General features: G+C 36.8%; 1 protein-coding gene across 10 annotated transcripts in view; it reads right to left on the bottom strand.

The window, feature by feature from the left end:
• Positions 1-24554, bottom strand: part of DMD (dystrophin) — a 906062-nt gene that overhangs the window by 44795 nt on the left and 836713 nt on the right. For all 10 annotated transcript variants that reach the window (XR_014492555.1, XM_083362891.1, XM_083362889.1 and 7 more), the window contains 8 exons: positions 22334-22408; positions 17374-17575; positions 16271-16356; positions 14021-14178; positions 9066-9232; positions 7678-7789; positions 1595-1731; positions 933-971 (listed from right to left, as the gene is read on the bottom strand). Coding sequence is in view for 9 of the 10 variants with exons in the window: in XM_083362891.1 (XP_083219017.1) it covers positions 933-971; positions 1595-1731; positions 7678-7789; positions 9066-9232; positions 14021-14178; positions 16271-16356; positions 17374-17575; positions 22334-22408 (976 nt within the window). In the remaining variant the exon portion in view is untranslated. The remainder of the gene's footprint in view (positions 1-932; positions 972-1594; positions 1732-7677; positions 7790-9065; positions 9233-14020; positions 14179-16270; positions 16357-17373; positions 17576-22333; positions 22409-24554) is intronic.

Below are 24554 nucleotides of genomic sequence, written 5' to 3'. Positions count from 1 at the left end.
AGGTGGAGTTAGTCTTTACCATAACCTATGTTTCATATGCATAACACTTCTTTAGTATACTTAGCATAATTTAGTATATTATACTAAACAGTATAATTTTAATGCTACTCATTTTAATAAGTATTACTTGCAAACCAAATATTAGAAGTTATACAAATTTAAATATTATTTGTAGATTAGTTTTAGGCTTCCTTTTGGTTAATTGACAGACTTTATGAATTAACTAGCACAAATATTTTAAAGCATTAGGTACCTATTCCTGCATAAAAAGCATATTTTTTTCATATTCTCCATTACTTACTTCATAAAGATTAAAAAGAAAAATAGCCACTTACTTCTAAAAGTCAACATAATTCAAGTGAAAATAAGCCATTTTAGCCTCTGTAGAAGAATTTTTCAAAAATGTATAACTGCATCTCAAAATTCCCAGTTTTGCAACCAAAAGTGCTTATTTCACACACACACACACACACAGACACACACACACACACGTGTGTGTGTGTGTGTGTGTGTGTGTAAATTTTTAAATTGCTAACAAAGAATTAAGGGAGACTGATATGCATTTCAAACTTATTAGTTTTCATCAGTCAGCCATACCCTTCTGAGATTCGAACCTGGGAATCTCAGAAGGGTATGGCTGACTGATGAAAACTAATAAGTTTGAAATGCATATTAGTCTCCCTTAATTCTTTGTTAGCAATTTAAAAATTTACACAAATATATATATTGTGTACACAATTTTGTAAAATCCATTCAAACCTGTTGTTTCTACTAACTTGGAATGGACTTGTCTCTTTTTCTGTCAGAAACATTAAGAGGGAAATGGAGGATGGAAATGGACATATGGAAAAAAATTGAACTAAAACTAAAAACAAAAGTGACAGAATGCAACAGCAGCAGCAGTAGCAGGACACTTTAGCAAAAGTACTCACGCAGAATCTACTGGCCAGAAGTTGATCAGAGTAACAGGACTGCAAGACAAAAAATGAGGAGGTGAAGAGAGAGGCAGAAAAAACTTAGCAGCAAAATAATTACAGAAGGTTAAAAAACAAAACAAAACCCAAAATCAAGAAAATCCAATAGACTAACATGAATGTCCATGAAAGCAGCCAAAACATGAGAAAGGAAATATTAAGAGAGAAAAATAGAAAGATAGCAAGCTGCAGTGCAATTCCCATTAAACAAGTTTTAGTAACTAGCAGATAAATTTTTCTATTAATCTGATAAGATTACAAGGGACAGGTTTGTGAATTTGAATTTAAACATTAATATTTTCTCCGCATCAAGAGGAAAAAAGTGCATTTTCATTTCTATGCACTCAACTATAAAGAACAGATATTTGGAAGAATTGCCAAGCAATCATTAAGACAACATATATTTTTATTTTGTTAACAATTTAAATTAATGTAGGATTTTTCAGGTGATAAAAAGCAAGAATAGCAACCAAGATGTCAGCTTGCTTTTTCCTTTGAACAAAATAAACAAATATGAAAGAAATGAAAAAGATGTTATGTAGTCAGGAAGTATAGGGAGCAGTGCCAATTGGGAAGCTCAGAACTCATCAAATGAGATATTATTAATATGCTTCACTCACGTTTCCATGTTGTCTCCCTCCAACACTGTTTGTACAGGCAAATAACCCATTCTCGGGTGTTTTGCAAAGTATCTTTTTGTTCGGAATTTATTTTTTAATACCTTGGCAAAGTCACGGACATCTTCTCCTGAAGTAGTCTGAAAGCAATATTTCAGCAATAGATTTTTATTAGGGTGTTGTTGTTTTTTGCAAACTTTTCACATCAGTTGTTTGTTTTGCCATTTTTTAAATAAACTGTGTTGTAGTCATTTTACATGGCAATAAAATTTAATTCTATATTTATTTATTTATTTATTTAATAATATTTATATACCGCCCTTCTCCCGAAGGACTCAGGGCGGTGAACAGGGCAAGAATAAAAATACAAAGTTACAAAAGTTAAAAACGAATTAAATATATGCCCACTAAAAACAGTAAATACAAATATTAAAATAACAATAAAAACCCCCACCAATCCCCCATCAGGCCAGGTCGGCTTGTTCGAATAAGAATGTCTTTAGATCGCGACGAAAGGAGCGAAGATCGGGCGCCATCTGGAGCTCAACCGGTAACTGATTCCATAGCTCCGGGGCGCCCACAGAGAAGGATCTCCCCCTGGGGGCCACCAATCGACATTCTCTGATCGTTGGCACCCTGAGGAGGCCCTCTCTGTGGGAATGTACAGGGCAAAGGGAAGTTGATGCCGGCAGCAGGTGTTCCCTAAGGTACTCCGGACCCCTGCCATGTAGGGCCTTAAACACCATTACTAGTACCTTGAATCTCACCCGGAAGACAACTGGCAACCAATGCAGCTCACGGAGCAGAGGTGTGACATGGGAGTATCAGGAGACTCCCAACACAACTCTCGCGGCTGCATTCTGTACCAGTTGGAGCCTCCGGGTGGTCCTCAAGGGCAGCCCCATGTAGAGAGCGTTGCAGTAGTCTAGACGAGAGGTCACGAGCGCGTGAGTGACCGTGCATAAGTCATCCCGGCTTAGATAGGGCCGCAACTGGCGCACCAGGCGAACCTGGGCGAAAGCCCCCCTAGTCACAGCCACTATGTGATCTTCCAGAGTGAGCCGTGAATCTAGGACAGGGGTGTCAAACTCAATTTCATTGAGGGCCGCATCAGCATTGCGGTTGCCCTCAGGGGGCCGGGTGGGTGTGGCCAGGGTGGGCGTGGCCTACTGGGTGGGCGTGGCTAGAGTGTGTATGGCCTACTGGGTGGGCGTGGCCAGCTCTACATCGTTCGCATCAAGGGTGCCTATGGGGGCCTGGGCAGAAGTGGGACAGATCTGAGGGTCTCTGGGCCAGGGCCAAGGCAGTGGGGGCCGTTCCCTCACTGTTTCCAGGATGGCTTCGCGGGCCACATGAAACCACTTCACGGGCCGGATCTGGCCCCCGGGCCTTGTGTTTGACATGTCTGATCTAGGAGGACTCCCAAGTTGCGAACCCTATCCATACAAAGAATCATTTAGTTGAATATTTAGATTTTCCTCTATGCTTTTAGCCTTTTTTTCTACAATACAAAACTCTGTGATTGCAAGATTACAATAACACAAATGTTAAAATACAAGTATGTCAAACCCATGATAATCTATAATTCTCTACATAAGCATATTGAGAATAAACTGACAAAACACCTTTGCAACCAAGCAAGCAAAATATCTGTAAAGCATATAGCTGTTTTATAACAAGATTGCTATGCATAATAAAAGCAGACTTGAAGAAAAAGTAGGGAAAAAATTATCATTTTTATAGTGATAGGACTGTTATCATGTGTAACAGACTTCTATTATGCTTATTAGATTTACAGTAGCTATTTTTAAACAGCAGGAAAGAATCACATCTTTCCCTCTTTCCATTCAGAATCAATCCATTGCAGAATGAAACGAACAGTATGAACCATAATCTATGTTTTCAACTTCACAGTCAAGGGTGAGAGAATATTATGGTGAAAAGTCACCTGGTCTGTTCTTTCAACACATGGAAGAGAGGGTGCTTAGATAATGTAGCTATTTCTATTTACTTTTGCGAGCTAACAAACTTCCAGCTCTAATCCCAAGAAGATAATTATTTGCCTCTTTTGTTGAAGTAAGACCCAGTGTCTGCTGGACACCTCATTAATATCTCAGCTTCCTTTGTGATGCCTAAACTGAGCAACTCTTTCATTTAAGGAGTCGAATCCAAAGATTCAGGTCTATTCTGGCATACCACACCAAGCTCTCAAAGCAATGGTCCTTTCATGGTGGACTGTCACATCCCCCCAGGGATCTGAGAAGCACCCTTTTGGAGCACATGGACACCTCTGCGGAAAGTGTATGTCCTAAGCAAACTATAGAAAATCTGCCAATGTGGGCACCAGTGACAGTGACCAAGAATCTTGCTACTCATCCAAGATTATGAAAAGCCCCAGGAGAAGATCTTAACCCTCTACAGGTCATTAAAAACAACTTGAACTTCTGGGCCACACTCGGGCCTCACTCTTTACCTACATAGATGCCCATGGCCAAGCCAAAAGACCAGGGATCTGCAATCAGTATTATAAAGAAAGGAAAAAGGATAATCTTACCAGCTATAAACCAATCAGCTTCCTCAACAAAATCTTTAAAATCTACGCAAGTCACCTACAACAGAAATTCCAAACTTGCTGGAACAAGAAAATAGCCTTGCAGAGGAGCAAGATGGTTTTGGGAAAAGCTGGTCAATCTTTGATCAGTGTCTAGTACAGAGGATGGATATTGGCCCCATTCCTGTTTAATTTTTATATCAACTCCTCAACACAAGTTTCACTCTTTAAACTTGCTGCTTTACTTTATCCACATGATGCAACACTACTTTCAAAAATACCTGTTGGCCTGAAAATAGCATTAGAGCAATAGGAATAGCACAGTAGAGAAGAACATCTAGTATTCAAATTATCCAAAAATCAAAACCATAGAATTTGCCAAAAGACCCAAAAGCTATTTCTGGAGGATAAGTTGAACAAGTTCCTGTTTTGAGAATAATCCTTCATTCTGCTAACAGATGGAAACATTGCTTAAAACACACAGCGGAGCTGAAATGCCATCCTCAAATTCCACAAGACAACTGCAGGTATATAGACCATTATATACCTACAGCAGAGGGATGCGGTGGCTCAGTGGGTTAGGACGCTGAGCTTGTCAATCAGAAGGTCGGCAGTTTGGCGGGTCGAATCCCGAGTGCCGTGTAACAGAGTGAGCACCTGTTACTCGTCCCAGCTTCTGCCAACCTAACAGTTCGAAAGCACGTAAAAATGCAAGTAGAAAATAGGGACCACTACGGTGGGAAGGTAACAGTGTTCCGTGCGCCTTTGACGTCTAGTCATGCCGGCCACATGACCAGAGTCGTCCTCGGACAAGCGCTGGCTCTTCGGCTTTGAAACGGAGATGAGCACCGACCCCAAGAGTTGGAAACGACTAGCACGCATGTGCGGGGGAACATTTACCTTTACCTTATACCTGCAGCACTCAAACTATTCAGAGCACAACGTCTTTATGGTGCCCAACGTTGCTCTAGTAGAACTTGTTCAAGTCTTTCAAGTTCCAAAATAGGTTCTAATTCCACCCTGAGGTTGGACTCAGGCCTCATGAAAGTGGAGGCCTGAGTGTGGATGAACATACTCAGTTATTGGCTCAAACAATTTCTTTTTCCCCTTGGTCTCATCCCACTATGAGGGATGATTTTCAATACATATTTAAAAAAGCAGAGGCAACTAAATATTTTGGGTTTGTCTCCAGGTTTTCTAGTCAGCATTGAGTATGACCCAGTGGTGGGATTCAAATATGTGAACAACCGGTTCTCTGTATGGATGCTGCTTCCGGAAGTCCATTCTGGGTCTGAGCAACAAAAATTTAACTACCAGTTCTGCCGAAGTGGTGCAAACTCGCTGAATCCCACCACTGATATGACCACATCGAAGCTTTTGTTAAACAGTGTATAGCAAACACAAGGCCAACTGGATCTAACCAAGGCCCCAACCTTTATTGTCTAAAAGTACCTAACTGCTGGAGAGCCTTCATTCTAGCATTATGTCATGCTTTCCTTCAGTTGCCATTGATGGCTGATACAGGAAAATTCTCTAACTAGAGAGACAATGTCCCTGTGACTCTAAATGTACAGAAACAATAGCATGTGCTCCTTCAGTATTTGTACTACAGAGACATTTATATTAGCCTCATTTCACATATACTGTATAAATAGTCAAGGACAATTTTATGCCTCCTCCTTGCTTGTGGACACCAATCCTGCTATAATCTACCATGTGGCTAGGTTCTATGCACCAACAATTAAAATTATTTGTTACTAAGAATGTTTATACTGTTAAAATCAGTTAGCTACATTCTAATTTTACGTTTTCCTGAATTTAATGTTTACCCTTTTTATAGATTTTTAAAAGTATGTATGTATGTATATAGTAATATATATATAATAATTGTCTGTATTTTATTTTTCTTATGCTGGTCTATGACCATAATGATTTTAGTTTGATTTGGAGCTCAGCTCTGAAGCTGTAAGGGAAAGAGAGGCAGCAAGGCTGTAAAACTTGCTGAATGAAAATCGAGACAGGGTCACCATGGCAGATGGAGGAGGGGCTCGCTCCTTATGCTGCAAGTAATTAATAGGGACAGTTTACACCAGGCATGTCAAACTCTTGACGTCACATGCTGTATCGCGACTTTTTCCCCTTTGCTGGCAATGGGGTGGGCGCGGTTTTAGTATGATACATCCGGCCCGCAGGACAGCAGTTTGACATGCCTGGTTTACACAAACATAATTTTGGTTGTTTTAGTGCTAGCACCCCTTTTAATGTCCTTCTGCTTTGATATCCATCCTGCAAATTCTAAATTAGCTAACAATACAAGAATTTCAGAAAACATGTATCTAGGAAAGGGCTAGAATCTGGGTCTTTCCACTCTGAGACTAGTAACTTAACCAATATGCTACATTGTTCTTATATTCAACACGCACGCGCGTACGCACACACACACAGACGCACACACACACACACAGAATAAAATGCCATTTATAGTTCATATTAATTTTTAATACCAACTTTTTTTTACTAGGCAAGTAGAAATAACATCTAATTACAGGATGGAAGAAAGTGGAGCTGCACATTAACATTAGGAGAATTAACCATTTTCTCTGCCAGATTGTAAGAATGAATAGTTGTTCGAACATGTCTATTTCACATCCTCTTTTGGATATGCTTAACAGAACTATCATTATGTTAGCTTAGCTGGAGAAGACAACATAAAAGGATATAGCACTTCTCCCATTCTACTGATTTTTATTTTTAGGCTGTATTTGAAAGATTATAGCTAAAGTTAATAAGATGAGGTACATCCTTTGTGGTGTGTCTGTATAAATTGGAATGTTTAAAATGCATTTTAACTTCTTTTCATCTGAAGCATGTCTTAAATTACCAGCTTTCGAACAGGTTATGACCGTAAGCCATTTTTTAAAATAAAGAATCCAGGCTGAATGTTGCCAATGTTTGACATACATATCAAACACTGAAATCATTCTAAATAATGATATCTCTCCTAACACCAGCATATTCAACCAATTATCACAACCATTATATGATGGATTAATTACAACAACTGCATTCAGAATTAGATAGTAATTTGAATAGAATAGACCTTGAAGGGACCTTGAAGGTCTTCTAGTCCAGTCCCCTGTTCAAGCAGGAGGACCTATACCATCTCAGACAAGTGACTGTCTAGCCAATTCTTAAAAATCTCCAGTGACAGAGCACCCAATTTTGTCCTAATATGATGAGGAGGATTCTTTTAAGGTGCAAACATATATTTTAGAAATATTCAGATCTTACTGAACAATACCTAAAATCAATTTTAGCAATGAATCTCAACTTTACCGGTATATAATTTCAAAATATATATATGAAAAGTAACAGATAACAATGAACTATCATGACTTCCATTTTGTTTGTACAAAAGGCATAATGCTTTCAAACCAAACAATTCCCTAGTCAATCTTACTAATTTATCTAAACAAATATAAGTACAGTCATTCATTCAGTGATCTATATTACAATCACTGTGATCATTACTTACTGGTGTACAATATTCCACCATTGGGTAGTGCATCTTATGACCTTTTGCAACTCGGCCAGAAAAGAAGCAGCTTTGGCAGATATCGTAGTTAAAGTGCTTTAAGCTTCTGTATCTGAAAGAGAAGGGAAAAATGCAATTTACAGATTTATGAGTAAACTAGTACTTAGGTGTAAGTCTGAAGACTTACACATATTACAGCTTCATATGATACCATTTTCATCAGCAACAGAAAATTAATTATAAGAGATCCATTTACAAACATTGAGAAGATGGGGAAAATAACTGAAAACTCTTAAACCATTTTTATTTTTTGGTTTTTGAATTATGTATAGCCTATAAAGATATTTTTCATTCAAATATCAAAGAACTCGAGTTGCCTGAAAGCAGTAATAGACTGGTTATCAACTAATCAGACATGTTGTTTGTCATAGCAGGATTTTACTGTTAGAATTCAATTCTTTGAAATAATCATAATGATTATTTTATAAAGTAGCTTTAACAAGTCAGAAGTTGCAGCTGATTTCAAAATCAGATTCAAAAATGTAACTGGATATACACTTATGAGAACATGTTGCATCTATTCTACAAACCTTCATCAGGTAATAAATTGGGCATCATTCAAAATAATGGAGCCAGTATCATTTGTACTGTTACTATTCAAAAGTAGCTTAATTGTGTATAGAGGTAGTTCTCAACTTACAACCATTCATTTAGTGACTGTTCAAAGTTACAACAGCACTGAAAGAAGCGACTTATGGTTGTTTTTCACACTTATGACTGTTGCAGCATCCCCAGGGCCATGAGATCAAAATTCAGATGCTTGTCAACTGACTCATATTTATGACGGATGCCATATCCCGAGGTCATGATCATCTTTTGAGACCTTCTGGAAAGCAAAGTCCATACAGGACCCAGATTCACTTAACAACCGTGCTATTAATTTAACAACTGCAGAGATTCACTTAACAACTATGACACAAAAGGTCACAAAATGGGGAAAAAGTCACATAACTTTCTCATTTAGCAACAGAAATTTTGAGCTCAATGTTATGGTTGTAAGTTGAGGACTACCTGCATAGCATATATTTTTATGTGCCCAAACACAATTTCAAAATGAAGAAGGAATTCATAAACTTGTTTGCTTAATTTCTGAACACTGAATTTGAAAAAAGACAAAACTGATTTTCAGTGTGGGAGAAATTTGCAGAATGTTTCCTGCATTAGTTCACTTAAGAAAGAGAAATACATTTGATAAAAAAACCAATTTATTCCTTACAGAGATATTCTGTGCTATAACTGTTTATTGCATGTATAAGTTTCTATGCTGAATAATCTTTGATGATTATAGCTCCAGTGGTAATTTTAAAAGTATTAATTTAGCATTTTACCTGAATCCAATAATTGGACATTCTTTACAGATGTTGCACTTGGCCTGATGTTTGGCAGTTTCAGCAGCTGCCACTCTATGTAAAACTGGAAGCCAAACCATTGATTGTGGCTCAAGTCTCATCCAATCCAGAAAAAGAGCTGCTTCAATTTCAGGTTTGTTATTTGCCTATGTGAGAAAAATGATGCATTGTCAGGAGGAAAAAAGACTACACGTTTTGATAAATAATTTGACCATTATTTGGAGTTTTTATTGAGATGCATTTATAAATTTTATTTCATACATTACATATAATTTTAAGAATACAATGATACGGTCCGTAGGACATGGATATGCATAGATGCTGTGATCCAACATTTTCATGAAATTTTGTCCCACAATTAGGATTGTTGTTCCTATTTTTATAGCTTTTCACTCTTTAAAAATAATTAGTAAAAATAGTTTTGATTCTTAATAGTTTAAATACACTCCCCTCTGATTTTTACAAGAGCTTGCATTGGGATAAAGACCCTGTCTTTTTAATGAAGATTTTTTAAGTTTTTGAGACTTTGCTTGTGTGGGCTAGGAAATGTCCTGTATGACAGGTCAATAAAATCTCTTCTTCATTGCTATCATACTGGTATTTATAGCTGTATCCATATAAGTATACTTTAGTTTAGATAATTACCTCCTACTAGACCAGGGTTAGGCAACCTCGGCTCTTTTATGACTCGTGGACCACGAGTCATAAAAGAGCCGAGGTTGCCTACCCCTGCACTAGACTCACAACTTTCCATGTCTGTCAAAAATATGAATGCTGTATTGCAATACTGCAGTAAAGTCCGGCAGAATAATAAAAGGTAAAACATTAATTTACCCGTCTGCAGTTCTTTTTAACTTATAAGTCAATCTGCTAGGGTGAATAAAATTGCTATTCTGTTATTCAAATTTCAGCAGGTTCTTTTTTGAATCATATGGTTTCAGAGTTATGATCTGAACCACTCTATGCTAATGATGTGCAATCTCTACCTCATAAAAATAATTAAGTACATTATAAGAAGATGTAGAGCCATATTAACAAACGCTTTTCAATATCAAACAATACAGAAAAAAATAGTTGCTGAGTGGTCTCTGAGATCCTATTATAATTTTTTAAAAAAATCTCTAAATCCACACAAGCAGTAGCTCAGGGCTTTATATATACAAAAGGCAACTGAAGGTGTTCCAACCACTTTACTGACATATTACTTTGCAACTGTGACAAGAGAAAATATGGTTATTCCTCAATGAAGTTATATAACAATCCAATAGTTTTTTCTTATATTCTAAAATCTAATAATAAAAGTAAGACTTATCAAAATGTCTATTTCACCTTTGAAGAACTCAAACAGATGTGAAGAGTATTTATTTGAGTGTGCAATACATATGGAGCACAGTGGCAATTTGTATAACGTGATATACACATTTTAGTTTCTCAAGGTTTTTTTCCCCCAATATCAAGTGTTCAGCTTTGGGGTCAATAACAAAATTATATAAACAATCTAAGTTTATAATACATATGAATTCTTTGATTTTCTTCTTTAGTATTTGTAACATCCAGAGTATGGAGCGGAGAGAATTATCTTCAATCTTGTAAAGAGAAAAATAACTTCAACTTTGAAAGTTTGTTCTAAAAGTATCTAATTACTTTGGATAAAAAAGTTACTTTTCTGCCACTGAAGAGAATATTACAAAAACTAGTGTGAATTCATACTTATCCACAGAGCAAGGCTTCTGTTCTCAGAATTCTCAACAATGTACATTTCAAAGAAAGATTACGGACATTTTTATTTCATCTTTTTCTGTTAGTACAGTAAAAAAAAACATGTATGGATTATTCAGGATGCTTAAAATAGCAATTTCAAAAGAAGAAATAAAAAACAGCTTAATGACCAGGAACCTTCAATCCAAATATACAGAGCACAGCTATTTAAGATTGTGCAGCTTTATAAAGAATAGATGTTACCTCAGGATAACATCTGAACAAATATTATTAAACATAGCAGGAAAAAATGCTATAAAAATAAAAGCAACAAAAAACTGATGAAGTGACATACCTTGGAGCAAACAAATAATCTAAGGTTAATTTTCTTGCAGTTAAAATTAGGTGGTTTTAAGGGAGGATGGGCTTATTAAAAGTGGAATATTGAAGGTTTCTCCAGCCTTAGTAGGGATTTAGACCAAGCTAATAAGACCACCCCCCGAAAAAAAACCTTCTCAGGGAAGTAGTAGTCAATGCAACTCTTGAAAAACTATTTCAGTTATCTCTCCTAGTCTACTAAGAAACATTCTGAACTATAGTCTAAAAAATTGCCTATGCAAATCAAATTAGTTTAGAACAGGAACAAGACTGTTCATTTCTAAAAAAAAGGTGTGATTGGAATGTGTTAAAATTAATAAATGGTATTCATACAGATAACCAGTGACTCTTGATCATGAAGAAACAGATCAAAAGCAACTCACTAGAATGCCTTCAGGGGACCAAATCCTCAAAATAATGAAGACACTTCCCATGCATATCATGTGTTACCTATATTATAGGTCCTAGTCTACTGCCCTTCATGCCTTTCATTGATTGCTCTTGATATACTATGAAACGTCCATAGATCTTCCATAAATTGATTCCTCACAGCACTTTAACAAAACCAGACTTTGGAAACTATTGCCTTATAATTCTTAAATATAGTATGTATTTCCTAGAACTTATTGGGTTCTAAAGTACCTAGACCAGACATGTCAAACACAAGGCCCGGGGGCCGGATCCATGAAGTGGTTTCATGTGGCCCACAAAGCCATCCTGGAAACAGTGAGGGAACGGCCCCCACTGCCTTGGCCCTGGCCCAGAGACCCTCCTTCTGCCAGAGACCCTCAGATCTATCCCACTCCTTCCCAGGCCCCCATAGGCACCCTTGATGCGAACGATGTAGAGCTGGCCATGCCCACCCAGTAGGCCATACGCACTTTAGCCATGCCCACCCAGTAGGCCACACCCACCCGGCCCCCTGAGGGCAATCGCAATGCTGATGCGGCCCTCAATGAAATTGAGTTTGACACCCCTGACCTAAACAATATGCAGAATCAGTAAAATTCTATGCTGCTTTTTTGCCACTAATTCTTTTCCCAACTAAAATGTCAAAATGTCATAAACTAAAATAGGAAACACAACTGAGACATCAAAAGGAGAAAAGAGGAATACTTTATATCAATTACTAGCCAGTCTTTGTTCTTTAAAGAACAAAGAGGTGTGCTGGAAGCACAATTGAAATAATAAAATAAATATTTCTTGGATACTTATCTATAGATGGTCTGCAGCTTAAAGTTATGAAATCAGATAAAGCATCACACAAACACTTAACATTTAGAGAGCTAATTTACTGTAAGCTTTATTAGCTTTATTTTAACCTGAGTAAAACAAAACAGAAAACTATATTTACAAAATTTAAAGTTATAAACAACTACCCTAAATGTTAACTTTTTTCAGCATACAACAGAATGGGTTAATTTAAACAGCATATTAAGGGGACCTCAAATAGCAAGAAAACGGATCAATAAAATTTTGTGAACTCCCAGGCGCCTATAGTCATGGGATCTCAATGGCTATTCATGATCTTTATAGCTTTTGAAATACGCACTGATTCATTCAAGCAAGGCTTTTATCATGCACAACATGGTGAAACAGGAATTTAAAAGAAGAGATAGCTATTGTTTTGCACTATGCCTTGCACTTATCACTTATCTATTGTCTCCTTTGAAATTTTAAGAAGACTAAATTAAGCCCTTCGATTCTTGTACAAAATGCTAATTCTGGTTCTTCACTTATTAAGCTATTTATAGACTGACCTTTACTACCATTACTACAGTACCACGTTCACTATTTGCTGTATTAGCTAAGAAGATACTAACTTCTGCTTCATACACTCATAACACAAAATTATAAAATGAGCTTTCACTGTTTTTCTTTTTCTTTTGTTAATGTTTTGTGACATTACAAATCAATCCACTTGGCTTCATTAATAATGGTTTCTTTCTGCCCAGGTAAACAAATCACATTAGAGGGTGACATTATTCACATAAGAGACAATGGACATGAAATGAAAAACTAGAATTTATATCCCCTCCTTTACATCAAATAAAAGAATATAATCTAAGAGTATTGAAGAGCTCAAATACATACTTTAGGTGCTTCCAAAGGATGGCTAGAGGCCACGTTTCCTTTTTTTATAGTAGTTATGTGGAAGAAAGGTTTTTAGGTGAAATTCCATTCTTTAAAGCTTCAACTTTTCCTCCTCTCTCTTTTTCATTTGACCACAGTATGCAATGATTGCCTTCAGGGTAATGACAGATCCTTGCTGCTTCAGAGAAGTCAAAGCTTCACAAGGTTTGGGATGGGCTATTTTCACAAACCAAACCTTTTACACCTATGCATATCTTACTTTTGCTGTTTTTCAATCTAAATTTAATATGATTTGTTGCTGGTAAATATCATTTTGTATAGATGGAGAAATAAATGTTAACAAGGGACGGATCTAGTTCCACCAACACTTTCAAACTGGTCTGATTAATTTTTGAGTCAATTAAATATGGTATTTTCAGTGAATCAAGGAAAGAGTTAAAGAAAATACAGTCATATTTTATCAAAATTTAATAATTCACTGTAAATGTTTCTCTTGAAATCTACACAGTCCTTGGTCCTTCTCTGTAATTCGTTCTGAAAGATGTGCTGAATACTAAAACCGATGGTTACCGAGAAAACCATGTGACGTCACTATCACTTAACTAGCAAGTTCTTCCTCCCATGTCAATTACCAGGCGCCGGGACGATTTCTGTTTCAAAATGTGTCCACTACCAAATTTGACAAGTTTTGAAGCAGTCAAGTGCTGAGGTATGACTGTAATATTAAAATATTGAGTCTTTTTAAAAGCAAAAGATATACTTACAAACTGAAAACAACTCCTAACGCTGGGTTCAATATTACTGCCACCAAAAGAAGCAACTTCTCCCAACTGCCTTGGAATCTGGATAGAGTCATGTAGGAGGAGACCCAGATGACGTTGATCACAGAATCCAGTGGGACTAGCTACTTGCTTGAAAAGATCTGAAAACATGGAATAAAAATACGAGGGAAATTCATGCAGTCAAACTGGAGTATGTTGCACACGATGTTACTAAATTATAGCAATAATCTAGACAAGTACAAGGTATGGAACTTACATTATACTCTGAATCTTTTGTTTATCTTGGTGTGAAAATTCCCAGGAAGCTTTGACAAATGGCAAATACAGTGTTTCCAAGAAAAAGATACATTCTGTTACAAAGATGCATCAGCCCCAGGGACTGTTAGAAATGGTATCACAAGTAAAATTCAACTGAGTATGAAATTGTTAGACTGCATGTATTTTGAAGTGACTAGATAGCACAGCTGTAACAGAAGGAAGACCATTTTGAAAAGACCTGAAATATTTATTTGATACTAATGCAGTTGCCAAAACATGACCTGAATAATCTTTCTTATTTTTTAAGTTGTTAGAAACATTTCAGTGCAATGAAAAGATAAGGTTTTACTTTTACAGCTTTGATATTTCCTGCTGCGCTGCAAAAGGGTGAGTCGTGCAAAGCACAGCAGTGCGAAAACCAAGTAAAAGCCCTGCTTTATGGGGTGGGGAGAGAGGATTCCCAAGGAACGGCGCCCGAGTCTCCCTACCCCCAAAAGCAGGGCTTTTACTTGCATTTCACGCTGCGAAAGGGTGAGTCGTGCAAAGCGCACCAGTGTGAAAAGCGAGTAAAAGCCCTGGTTTTTGGGGTGGGGGGGAACGGGATCAGCGTTTCTGAGCACGACTTCTGAGCGCAGCTCAGCTGATCCCAGGCTCTTGCCCAGCTCACTTGCTTGCGGAAAAGAGGCTGCTTGCTAAGTGAGCTGCGCAGCGGGCCACCCGGCACTGATCCTGGGGCTTCAGTTAGCAAGCAGTATGTTTTCCGCAAGCAAGCTGGGCAGGAGCCGTTCGCCTGCTAGCCCTTCTCCCCCAAACACACCACTTCCTCACTCACCCTTCCTCACTGGCCACTCCACTCACTGTTCCTCTGAAAACAGGCCGGTCTGCCCCTTTTATACTTTTTCTTCTCTCCGCCCTCTTCCAGGTGCACAGGAAGCTCCAATTAGCATGTCACCACAGATCCTGGGGATTCTGGCAAGCTCTGCAGCTCCAGCTGATCTCCAGGTCTGTGTGACTCCATTTTGACTCATTCCCTCCCCCACTGTAATTAGCTAGGCTGGGCTCGCGTACCACCAGCCAGGGGCTCGCATACCACTGGTGGTACGCATACTACCGGTGGTATGCGTACCACCGGTTGAAAAACCCTGCCTTAGGATACAAGGCTAGGAGTGGATACCTGTAGCTAAAGGTCAAGGTGTCATGCAGAGTTTCAAAAAAATAAGAGTTGAAGAAAGAATAAAGAAAAATAAGAAAAAAATCAGACTGAATAATAACAATTGTAAACAAAACGGACTGACAAATATGCTAATGAAAATAGTAAAAACAATAGAAAAAACCCAGAAGGAGTTACACTAGTCACATGGAATATACAAGGATGGAAGCTCCCATCAAGAATTCTGCAGGCTTTGGGTTTACAAATGGGATTGCATAGCTGTATAACCCATCTGCATGAATGAGTAACAAAAACCATTTCATTCCTTCTAATGACTCTAGGTGGCTTACATTAAAAAAGTAACCACAATTAAAGAAGAAACAGATCATAATAGATAAGAAAGAGGTGATGAAGGCTCAGGTTACTTCTCTTTTGAGTTTAATAGTGGAGAGAAATGCATAGTAGAAAACCACTTTAGAAGCAATTTCATGATATAACTGCAATGTTTTTTTTTAAAAAAAAATGGGGACTCACAATCAATACATTTAAGCCATCTAGTGCATGTGTATTTTTCTTTGGATCCTGGCCCATTCCTATCACATGTCATTCAGCAACATTCTACAGCTGGATACTTGTGAACTATAAAGGCCATAATCTCCAGTGGGACTAAACTAGACCACATTAGATAACTTTTGGTGTGGAACCTGCATAATATATTTTAACTTCTAAGTTTTCTGAAAAATTTTTGAAAAGACAATTTGAGCTATTATTTATCTATTTTCATAATAAATGGCAGAAAATATAAAACCCTAAGCATTACTTACATCTGTATTTATCTTCCAGATGTGCTTTACACAGTGAAATTACACCAGTTTTAAAAGACAGGACTCGGATCCTTCCAGTTCGACCCCTATTGATATTAAACAAACAAACAAACAAACAAACAAACAAACAAATAAATAAATAAACAAGCAAGCAATAATGTAAATGCAAATAATATCTTTATCTAACATTAAAATGCTAGAAATAAACAAGAATTTCCAGTTCTAGCCTAAAACAAAGTAAAAACGGTCAAAGGAATAGTTTTTATTGGACTAGTACATTCAGCATACTACATTAACACAATTTTAGAATAATTTGTATGGTGAAGCTTTTTGTAATATTTTCAGAATTATGAGCATTTTCACATCTAAGCCATCTAATATTTGAGGGGCTGCCACAAAGAAGAGGGGGTCACATTATTCACCAAAGCACCAGAGGGCAGAATGAGAAACAATGATTGGAAACTGATCAAATAGAGAAGCAACCTGGAATTAAGGAGAAACTTCCTGACAGAGAGGACAATTAACCAGTGGAACAGCTTGCCTCCAGAAATCATGGCTTCTCCATCACTGGAAATTTTTAAGAAGAGACTAGATAGTCACTTGTCTGAGATAGTATAGGTTCTTCTGCTTGAGCAGGGGACTGGACTAGAAGACCTCCAAGGTCCCTTCCAGCTCTATTCTATTCCTATTCTATTCTATTTCCAACCCTGAATAGTAATTCTATATATAGAATTAAACGTGTATATATACTTAGTTTATGAGAAGCAGCTTACTATGAAATGCAATTAATATAGTTAAATTTTGGCACCCCAAAGATTAATAACTGTATTAGTTGATAAATAGGACAATTAGAATTAAAAACAATTAACAAGCGTTAAATTATGTTCGAATTCTAGGGTCATATAGAACTTCAAATTTAAATGGTGTAATTCATTTATTTTGTTGCTTTTAAGATAGAGTTTGGTAACTTGCAGCAACTCTTTGTGAATTTCAAAATAACCCCAGATTTTCTCCCATAAAAGCAACTTAACATTTTAATTTTTTTAAAAAAAATATGAATAGTTTATTGCAGTCAACTGATATAGAAAACTACAGAGACCTACGTGTCATAAACATTCAAAAGCCAGTTGAGGCACATATCTACACAAAGAGGGACGTTGACTAAGTTATTGTGCTCTTGCTCCAATTTATCATAAATGGTAGTCAAGCAGTTAATTATCTGAAGTATATCAATTGGTTGGTCATTCTGTTTGAGGTTGTGCTGGTCCAAGGCATCACATGCAGCAGACAAATTCAAAAGATCCACTGTAATGACAAAAAAACAAACAAAAAAAAAACCTGTAATAAGAAACAGTTCCGACAGAATAATCACATCATTTAAATGTGTCTGTTGAACTCAGCAACATTTGAAATACAAATATGTTAAATTGAAGATACAGATATCCTTAGTGTTTTCTACCTATTAATGTCTTTTTTCTAAGCGAACTCAGATTTTGTAGCATAATTGCAGTTACAAGTTTAAAAGCTGTTTCTTGTTCAGCAAAGGCTTATCAGCCACCTTCCTGGGATCATGAAGAGACACTACCTGTAATATAGAATTTATTAGTCAATTGGATATACAGTATATTATTTTTAAAAAAAGGAGTTTAAGGAGGTTAAGTGTTCATAGCTCCAGTGGGAGGCTGAATTAATGATGAGTGAGCTCTTCAAGTATTGAGCAGCAGAATAACTGTATAAAGTGTATTTAACTAAAGAGAGATCGTTCTTTTATAGATGCTTTCTGCTCAAAGAGGAAAAAGTTTCTCTATTTTTTCCTTTAGTTTTACTTAGTGAGAAGACACACATACTTTCAAAGGTATAAATTCACAAGGGAAAAGGAAAACAACAATAAGCTGTATATTCTTATCAGAAGATAGGGGTGGAAAACTAGAAACACAAGTTTATAAAAAAAAACACACCACCAACAGGGTAGGGTACAATTAGAATAGAATAGAATAGAATAGAATAGAATAGAATAGAATAGAATAGAATAGAATAGAATAGAATAGAATAGAATAGAATAGAATAGAATTCTTTATTAACCAAGTGTGATAAGACAAACAAGGAATTTGTCTCCAGTGTCTACGTTTACAGAGTAGATATAAATAGCAAGTACCGTAATAGGAAATAGATCATAATCATAGTTACAATCATTAATCAAGTGCTCTACTATCAAAGTAACAACCCAACCTCCCACAAGAGAACCTGTGTTAGAACACTATTTAGACGAGCACAAACACACTGCAACAACTTGAATATCAGAAAAAGGAAACAGATCATCTCTACATCATCTTCCAACAAAATGGATATCCATGCAACTTCATCAAGTGCCTGTCCACTCAATCCAGTATAGCACAACCAATACAAGCTGTGAAAAGGACAACCCTGCCATAAATTAAAAAAAAATCTCAGAAACCATGAACAGACTATTACATGGCATGGGACACATCAACATATCACATCAGCATAGGATAGCACAGGAGTCCCAAACCCCCAGGCTGTGACCTGCCACTGGGCTGCAGCCTGTTTAGAACCGGGCTACAGCCTGTTTAGAACCAGGCTGCAAAAATGGTGGGCGAATGTGTGCATGTGAAACTGCATTTATGAAAGTGGCATGTGCGTGAAACCATTCCCTCTTCCCCCCCACTTCCACCGCTCTGCTGAGTCAGAAAGGTTGCGGAACACTGGCATAGCACATAAACCCATTCTCCAAAACATTCTAATTAACACCATAAACCCCAGCAGCTCCAGAAGAAAAAAACAGAAGTCTTCTATAACAGGGGTCCCCAATCTCTGGGCTGCAAACTTGCAGTCCACCAGGAACTGGGCCACACTAGTGAGCAAAACCCCATCTGAGCACATGTGGTATCTAGGCAGCGGGTAAAACCATGCCCCCCCCTGCTCCATGGAAAAGCTGCCCTCCAGGGAATCAGTTCCTGGGACCCGAAAGGTTGGGGGCTATTGATATACAACATACAGTGTATTGAAATAGCCACTAAGTAGGACACACAAGCAGAAGCCTAGCAAACCACATCCATTAACATCAACAAGCTGTCAGAAGACATGATGAAAACTCCTTAATTTCACAATCTATGGACAGACTTAACCATACTGGTACTTCACCAACTGGGGAATTGTGACCAACCTAGACAAGTCAAGTCCAAAAATGTTACAGAAATCCTGGACACTTGGCACTCTGGCAAATAGGCCATCACCAGGTATCTAAACAACAACTATATACCATTCAAGAGTTAATTAAAAAGCCAAAAAGGGAGTAAAAAGACCCGAATACCTCTTCACCAACAAACAACACCCAGATGAGCAGAGATCTACAAAAAGATTAACCAACTAATTACACCAACAATCAAAAAGCAAGTGATATCCTTATCAAGGAACTGCCAAACAAGCTAACAGTAAGCAGTCCAACCAAAGAACCACCAAGACGACTCCTGCCAATGCTGACAGGGCAAGCCACTAGAATATAAAACGAGAGCAAACCCCACTCCCTACAAGCACTGATGATGTTACCTAGTTTGATTAATAAAGAATCTGAAAGAAAACAACCAAGCTCAGAGAATACCAATGGTCCCTCAGCCTTACTTAAATATAGTATGGGACATCACTAATAAGCAGTAGCAATGTGAAAATATGTTTGATTAAGTAATTTGTTTAATATATGTATGTGAGTTACTTTTTTTCTTAATAATTTCTTTAGCAAAACATTTATTTCATTATTTAGCTTGACCAGAAACTTTTTATTATATTATTATTATTTATCTTGACCAGAAACGTATTTTGTGTGTGTGCATATGGATTTGTACACACACACACACACACACACACCATATTCAGTGGCAGTGTGTAGTAGCATTAAACCCTGAGGATTTAACTTAAAATGTCTTTATATTATCCTTTACTAAGTCTTATTGAGAGTGAAAAGACTTCCTTTCTCAACTTTCACTAAGCTCTCTTTAGCTGCAGACATGAATGCAGCGTGGGAAAAGGTTAATTTAACTGATCTATTTGTATATATAGACCAGTTAATACTGGGACCCTAGTGACATTGAATGCTATCAAATAATCCCTTGATATGCATAGAACTAATAGATAATTTAAGAAGGATTTGATTTCTTGTAGTGACACGACAGCTTTTGTGTTATCTTTCTGTATATATCACTGGCAGTGGATAGACTGAAAATAGTCACTAACCAAGAAAATGAACACATAGAAGGGAGAGTGGGACTCTATGCATTGAACAGAAGTTCCGACCACTGTGTGTGCAAAAAGCTGAATGCCAATTGGCTATTTATGCAAAAACCATTCCATTATTGTACTGCAATCTATATAGTCCCTTCAGCAAACAACATACGGTATTTAAATATGGTACAGTTTGGCAAAGAATGGTCAAGATATTTATAGAGAGCAGGAAAACCAAAACTAACATTTAAAATTCTACAGGTAAAGAGGAACACTAGCATTCCTTAGTGTAAAACTGTACTCTAGAGGGAAGCTGCCTAGCCAAACTGCACTAATCTGCACTAATTGCAGATCTAGCTAATGAACTTCATAAGTAGTTGTGGTACATGAAATAAAACAAGAAAATAATAAGATGTTTAAAATCTGGAATCTTCTAAAAGGAAGAGGAAATCTGACCATTTCTCCACTAGCCTTACCATGAAAGAACGTGGCAGAAGGACTATTTTCTTCAGAAGGATTTTCCAAAGAAGGTAAACACAGAAGGCTATAAAATCTTAAAGGACATTTACATCTGACTTCTAAGTTTCAGAACTATAAGATTGCGTATAAGAGAGACAGAACCGGATTTTTGAGTGAAGACATCACTTCTATGATTTTATTTTATTCTTACTATTTTCCTTCTTGTGAAAAATCTAAAGTCAAAATTCAGTACTGGAAAAGATTTTACCAATCTGGAGATACTGATTTGGATTATAATCCCATATGCTTTATTGGGATCCAATTCCTGCAATCAGCTTTAATCAGTATCTGGTCAAGGTTTTATGATTTCTATTTTAATGGTTCTTTGGATGGGGTAATAATAATAATAATAATAATAATAATAATAATAATAATAATAATAATAAAAACTGGAAGGGACCTCTGAGGTCATCTAGTCCAACCCCCTGCTCAGGCAGGAAACCCTATACAATTTTAGACAAATGGCTGTCCAGTCTCTTCTTAAAAAGAATATAAAATAGTTCTTTCAATTTATCAGAAAGATCTTCTTACAATTAACTATGCATAACATAAAATAATATTAACAAATTAATTCAACAAAAAGAAAAAGATTTGAAAGCAAAATTGGGTTCTTATAAGAATGATTTTAATAATAATGTGACAAATTAACCATCAAATTAGAACGCCAAGTTAAAAAAAATAAAAGATTGGGGACAAAATGCCAGGAGTGTTCAGTTCATAAACTCCAAAAAATTTTTAAATTTCACTGATTATGCTATCAAAATATTCTGCTCATTAATTGTGAAAAAACAGGGGAATAAAGAAAATAAATAAAAAACCCAAACATGAACTAAGCACCTGCTACTTTTTCATGAATAATTTCATAACTGATATTTTTATCAAATCAAAATATTTTCAACCAATATTAATGCATGAAGAGCCAATTTAAAACAAGCAAAATACTTTTTGAAGCTAAAAATGGAAAAAAATATAATATATATCTTCAGGAGAAACCTATTAAAATGATAATGTAAGCCTGTCAGAGTGCAAATAACGAGAAAAAAATCTGCAGCCTTGGGCAGATGGGAAAGAAATTGGACAGTTGTATGTATATGTATATGTATATGTATATGTATATGTATATGTATATATGAAGAATTTATCACTGAATTTAGAAAAACAAACCCACAATGATGAAGGTTGAATCTGGGAGAAAAAATAGTTCAATTTGTGCCCCAAATGACAACAAAATTATCTATGGAAGATATTTTCATTCATTTTTCAAAAATGAAATTAAGAAACATTCTCAAAGGTATTCAGAATACTCACAACAGAGAGCTTTCTGTAGTCTTCGGAGCTTCATGGCAGTTCTATATGCTGAGAATCGAACATTGTTCAAATCAGCTGTGATACAAGTAAAAGAAGAAAAAATACATAAATTATTTTATCACCAAAAGCAGGTTTACTCTGTGAACATAGAATTCCTAAAATAACTTTAAATGCAAACCAAATCACCTATCACTTTATATAAAACAAAAGAAAATCAGTGATTATAAAAACAGTACCACTATGCTCTGATTAAAAAAACAGCAGAGTTTAGCCCAAGCAAGGTATTTTTTATAGCTTTAATCCTGTTCATACTTACTGGGAATATATTCTAACGTACTCAGTGGGGATCACTTCTAAGCAGACATTTCTAACAATTATCTATTGAGTTTTGTTGATCTTAAACACATAACTTTATTTTTTAATGTGTGTAGTGGTTAAGACACCAGGCTAGAAACTGGGACACTGTGAATTCTAGTCCCACTTTAGGCATAAAGCCAGCTGAGTGATTTGGCCAGTCATTCTCTCTCAACCCGAAAATGTAGGCCAGGGGTGTCAAACTCAATTTCATTGAGGGCTGCATCAGCATTGCGGTTGCCCTTAGGAGGCCGGGTGGGTATGGCCAGGGTGGGTGTGGCCTACTGGGTGGGTGTGGCTAGAGTGCGTATGGCCTACTGGATGGGCATGGCCAGCTCTATATCATTCGCATCAAGAGTGCCTATGGGGGCCTGGGCAGGAGTGGGACAGATCTGAGGGTCTCTGGCAGAAGGAGGGTCTCTGGGCCAGGGCCAAGGCAGTGGGGGCTGTTCCCTCACTGTTTCCAGGATGGCTTCGCGGGCCACATGAAACCACTTCACGGGCTGGATCCGGCCCCCAGGCCTTGTGTTTGACATGTCTGATGTAGGCAATAGCCAGGAGTTAAAACTTGACTTGAAGGCAACACACACACATCTCCTGAAAATTAATCAACTGAAGGGTTTAAAAGAATTAAGTACTGTCACCAAGTATCAAATAATGTCATCAGGCCCTGGAAGTGTACTTCTCTGTAGCAGCACCAGCCCTCTAGAATGAGATTTCCCCCCCCCCCCACCAAGACTGGGATGGACATATTTTTTTTCTGATTGTGTCATTATTTATTATTATTATTATTATTATTATTATTATTATTATTAGTAGTAGTAGTAGTAGTAGTAGTAGTAGTAGTAGTAATCTATTGCAAAACTGAAAAGCTGCTTATTGTGCTGCAATATATAGGGGGTGATCCTGAAGAGAAAAAAAAGAAATGAGGGAAATAAGAGCCAGTCCTCCAACAAACAATGTAGTTTTGCAAAGTACTACCTTTTCTCCTAAATTCCCCGTTTCTTAGTAGCATCAAATTTCTTCTGCGACTGCCTTGTTAGTTTATATACTTGCTTTAAGTGTCTTTTTCAAGTTGCAATTAACAGAACAGAATGGGCTTTCGCACAAATCAAGAAATAAATGCTGTGTCTTGCTTGAAAAATTTCTACCTGTCACCATCATTTTTTTAAAAAAGAGCTGCAAAACACATGATACCATTCCTTTATGCTTATGCAGGGGACCGTATAGGAAGATGTCTCTGTGCACAACGTGACACAACATTCTTTTTTTTTCATTCAGGTGTAATGCAAAAAAATAAAGACAAAGCCAACAACAGAAGAAACAGTTTATACAATATTATTTTGGCTTCCATCCATTTTTTAACTTCTTTTACAACTGCAAGAAAAATAACTTATACAATATTAAAATGATAAACAAAAAACCTTCAACTTCTAATCCTATATTTATTGTTTATAAAACAGTGCAAGATGTTATATTAAAGAACAATAACTTGGATAATTTACATTTGCTAAAATATATAAACTGTTGAAGCCCAAAGAATTAAGGATATAGAAGCACAAACTGATATAGCTATCCTTAGTAAGGTAGGTAACTTGAAATGGCTGAGTAAATACAAATGTACTTTTCAAGTGGACAGTTATTTGAAGTCACAACTCCCAAAACATCTTAGGGAGAAATTTACGAGAGCAAGATTCGAACAGCTTGACACAATGGTCAGATATGGGAGATTTCATGCTATACCGTACAATGAGCGCCTCTGCATTTGCGGAGCGGCAGAGGTAGAGGACCTGGCTCACATCCTATTTGACTGTTGTCTGTATAAGAGGGTGAGAGACAGGTATCTTGGTCTATATACCAAACGAAT

The sequence above is a fragment of the Vipera ursinii genome (assembly GCF_947247035.1).
Source record: "Vipera ursinii genome assembly, chromosome: 4".
Classification (NCBI taxonomy): domain Eukaryota; kingdom Metazoa; phylum Chordata; class Lepidosauria; order Squamata; family Viperidae; genus Vipera; species Vipera ursinii.
This window is presented reverse-complemented; position numbering and strand designations above follow the sequence as displayed.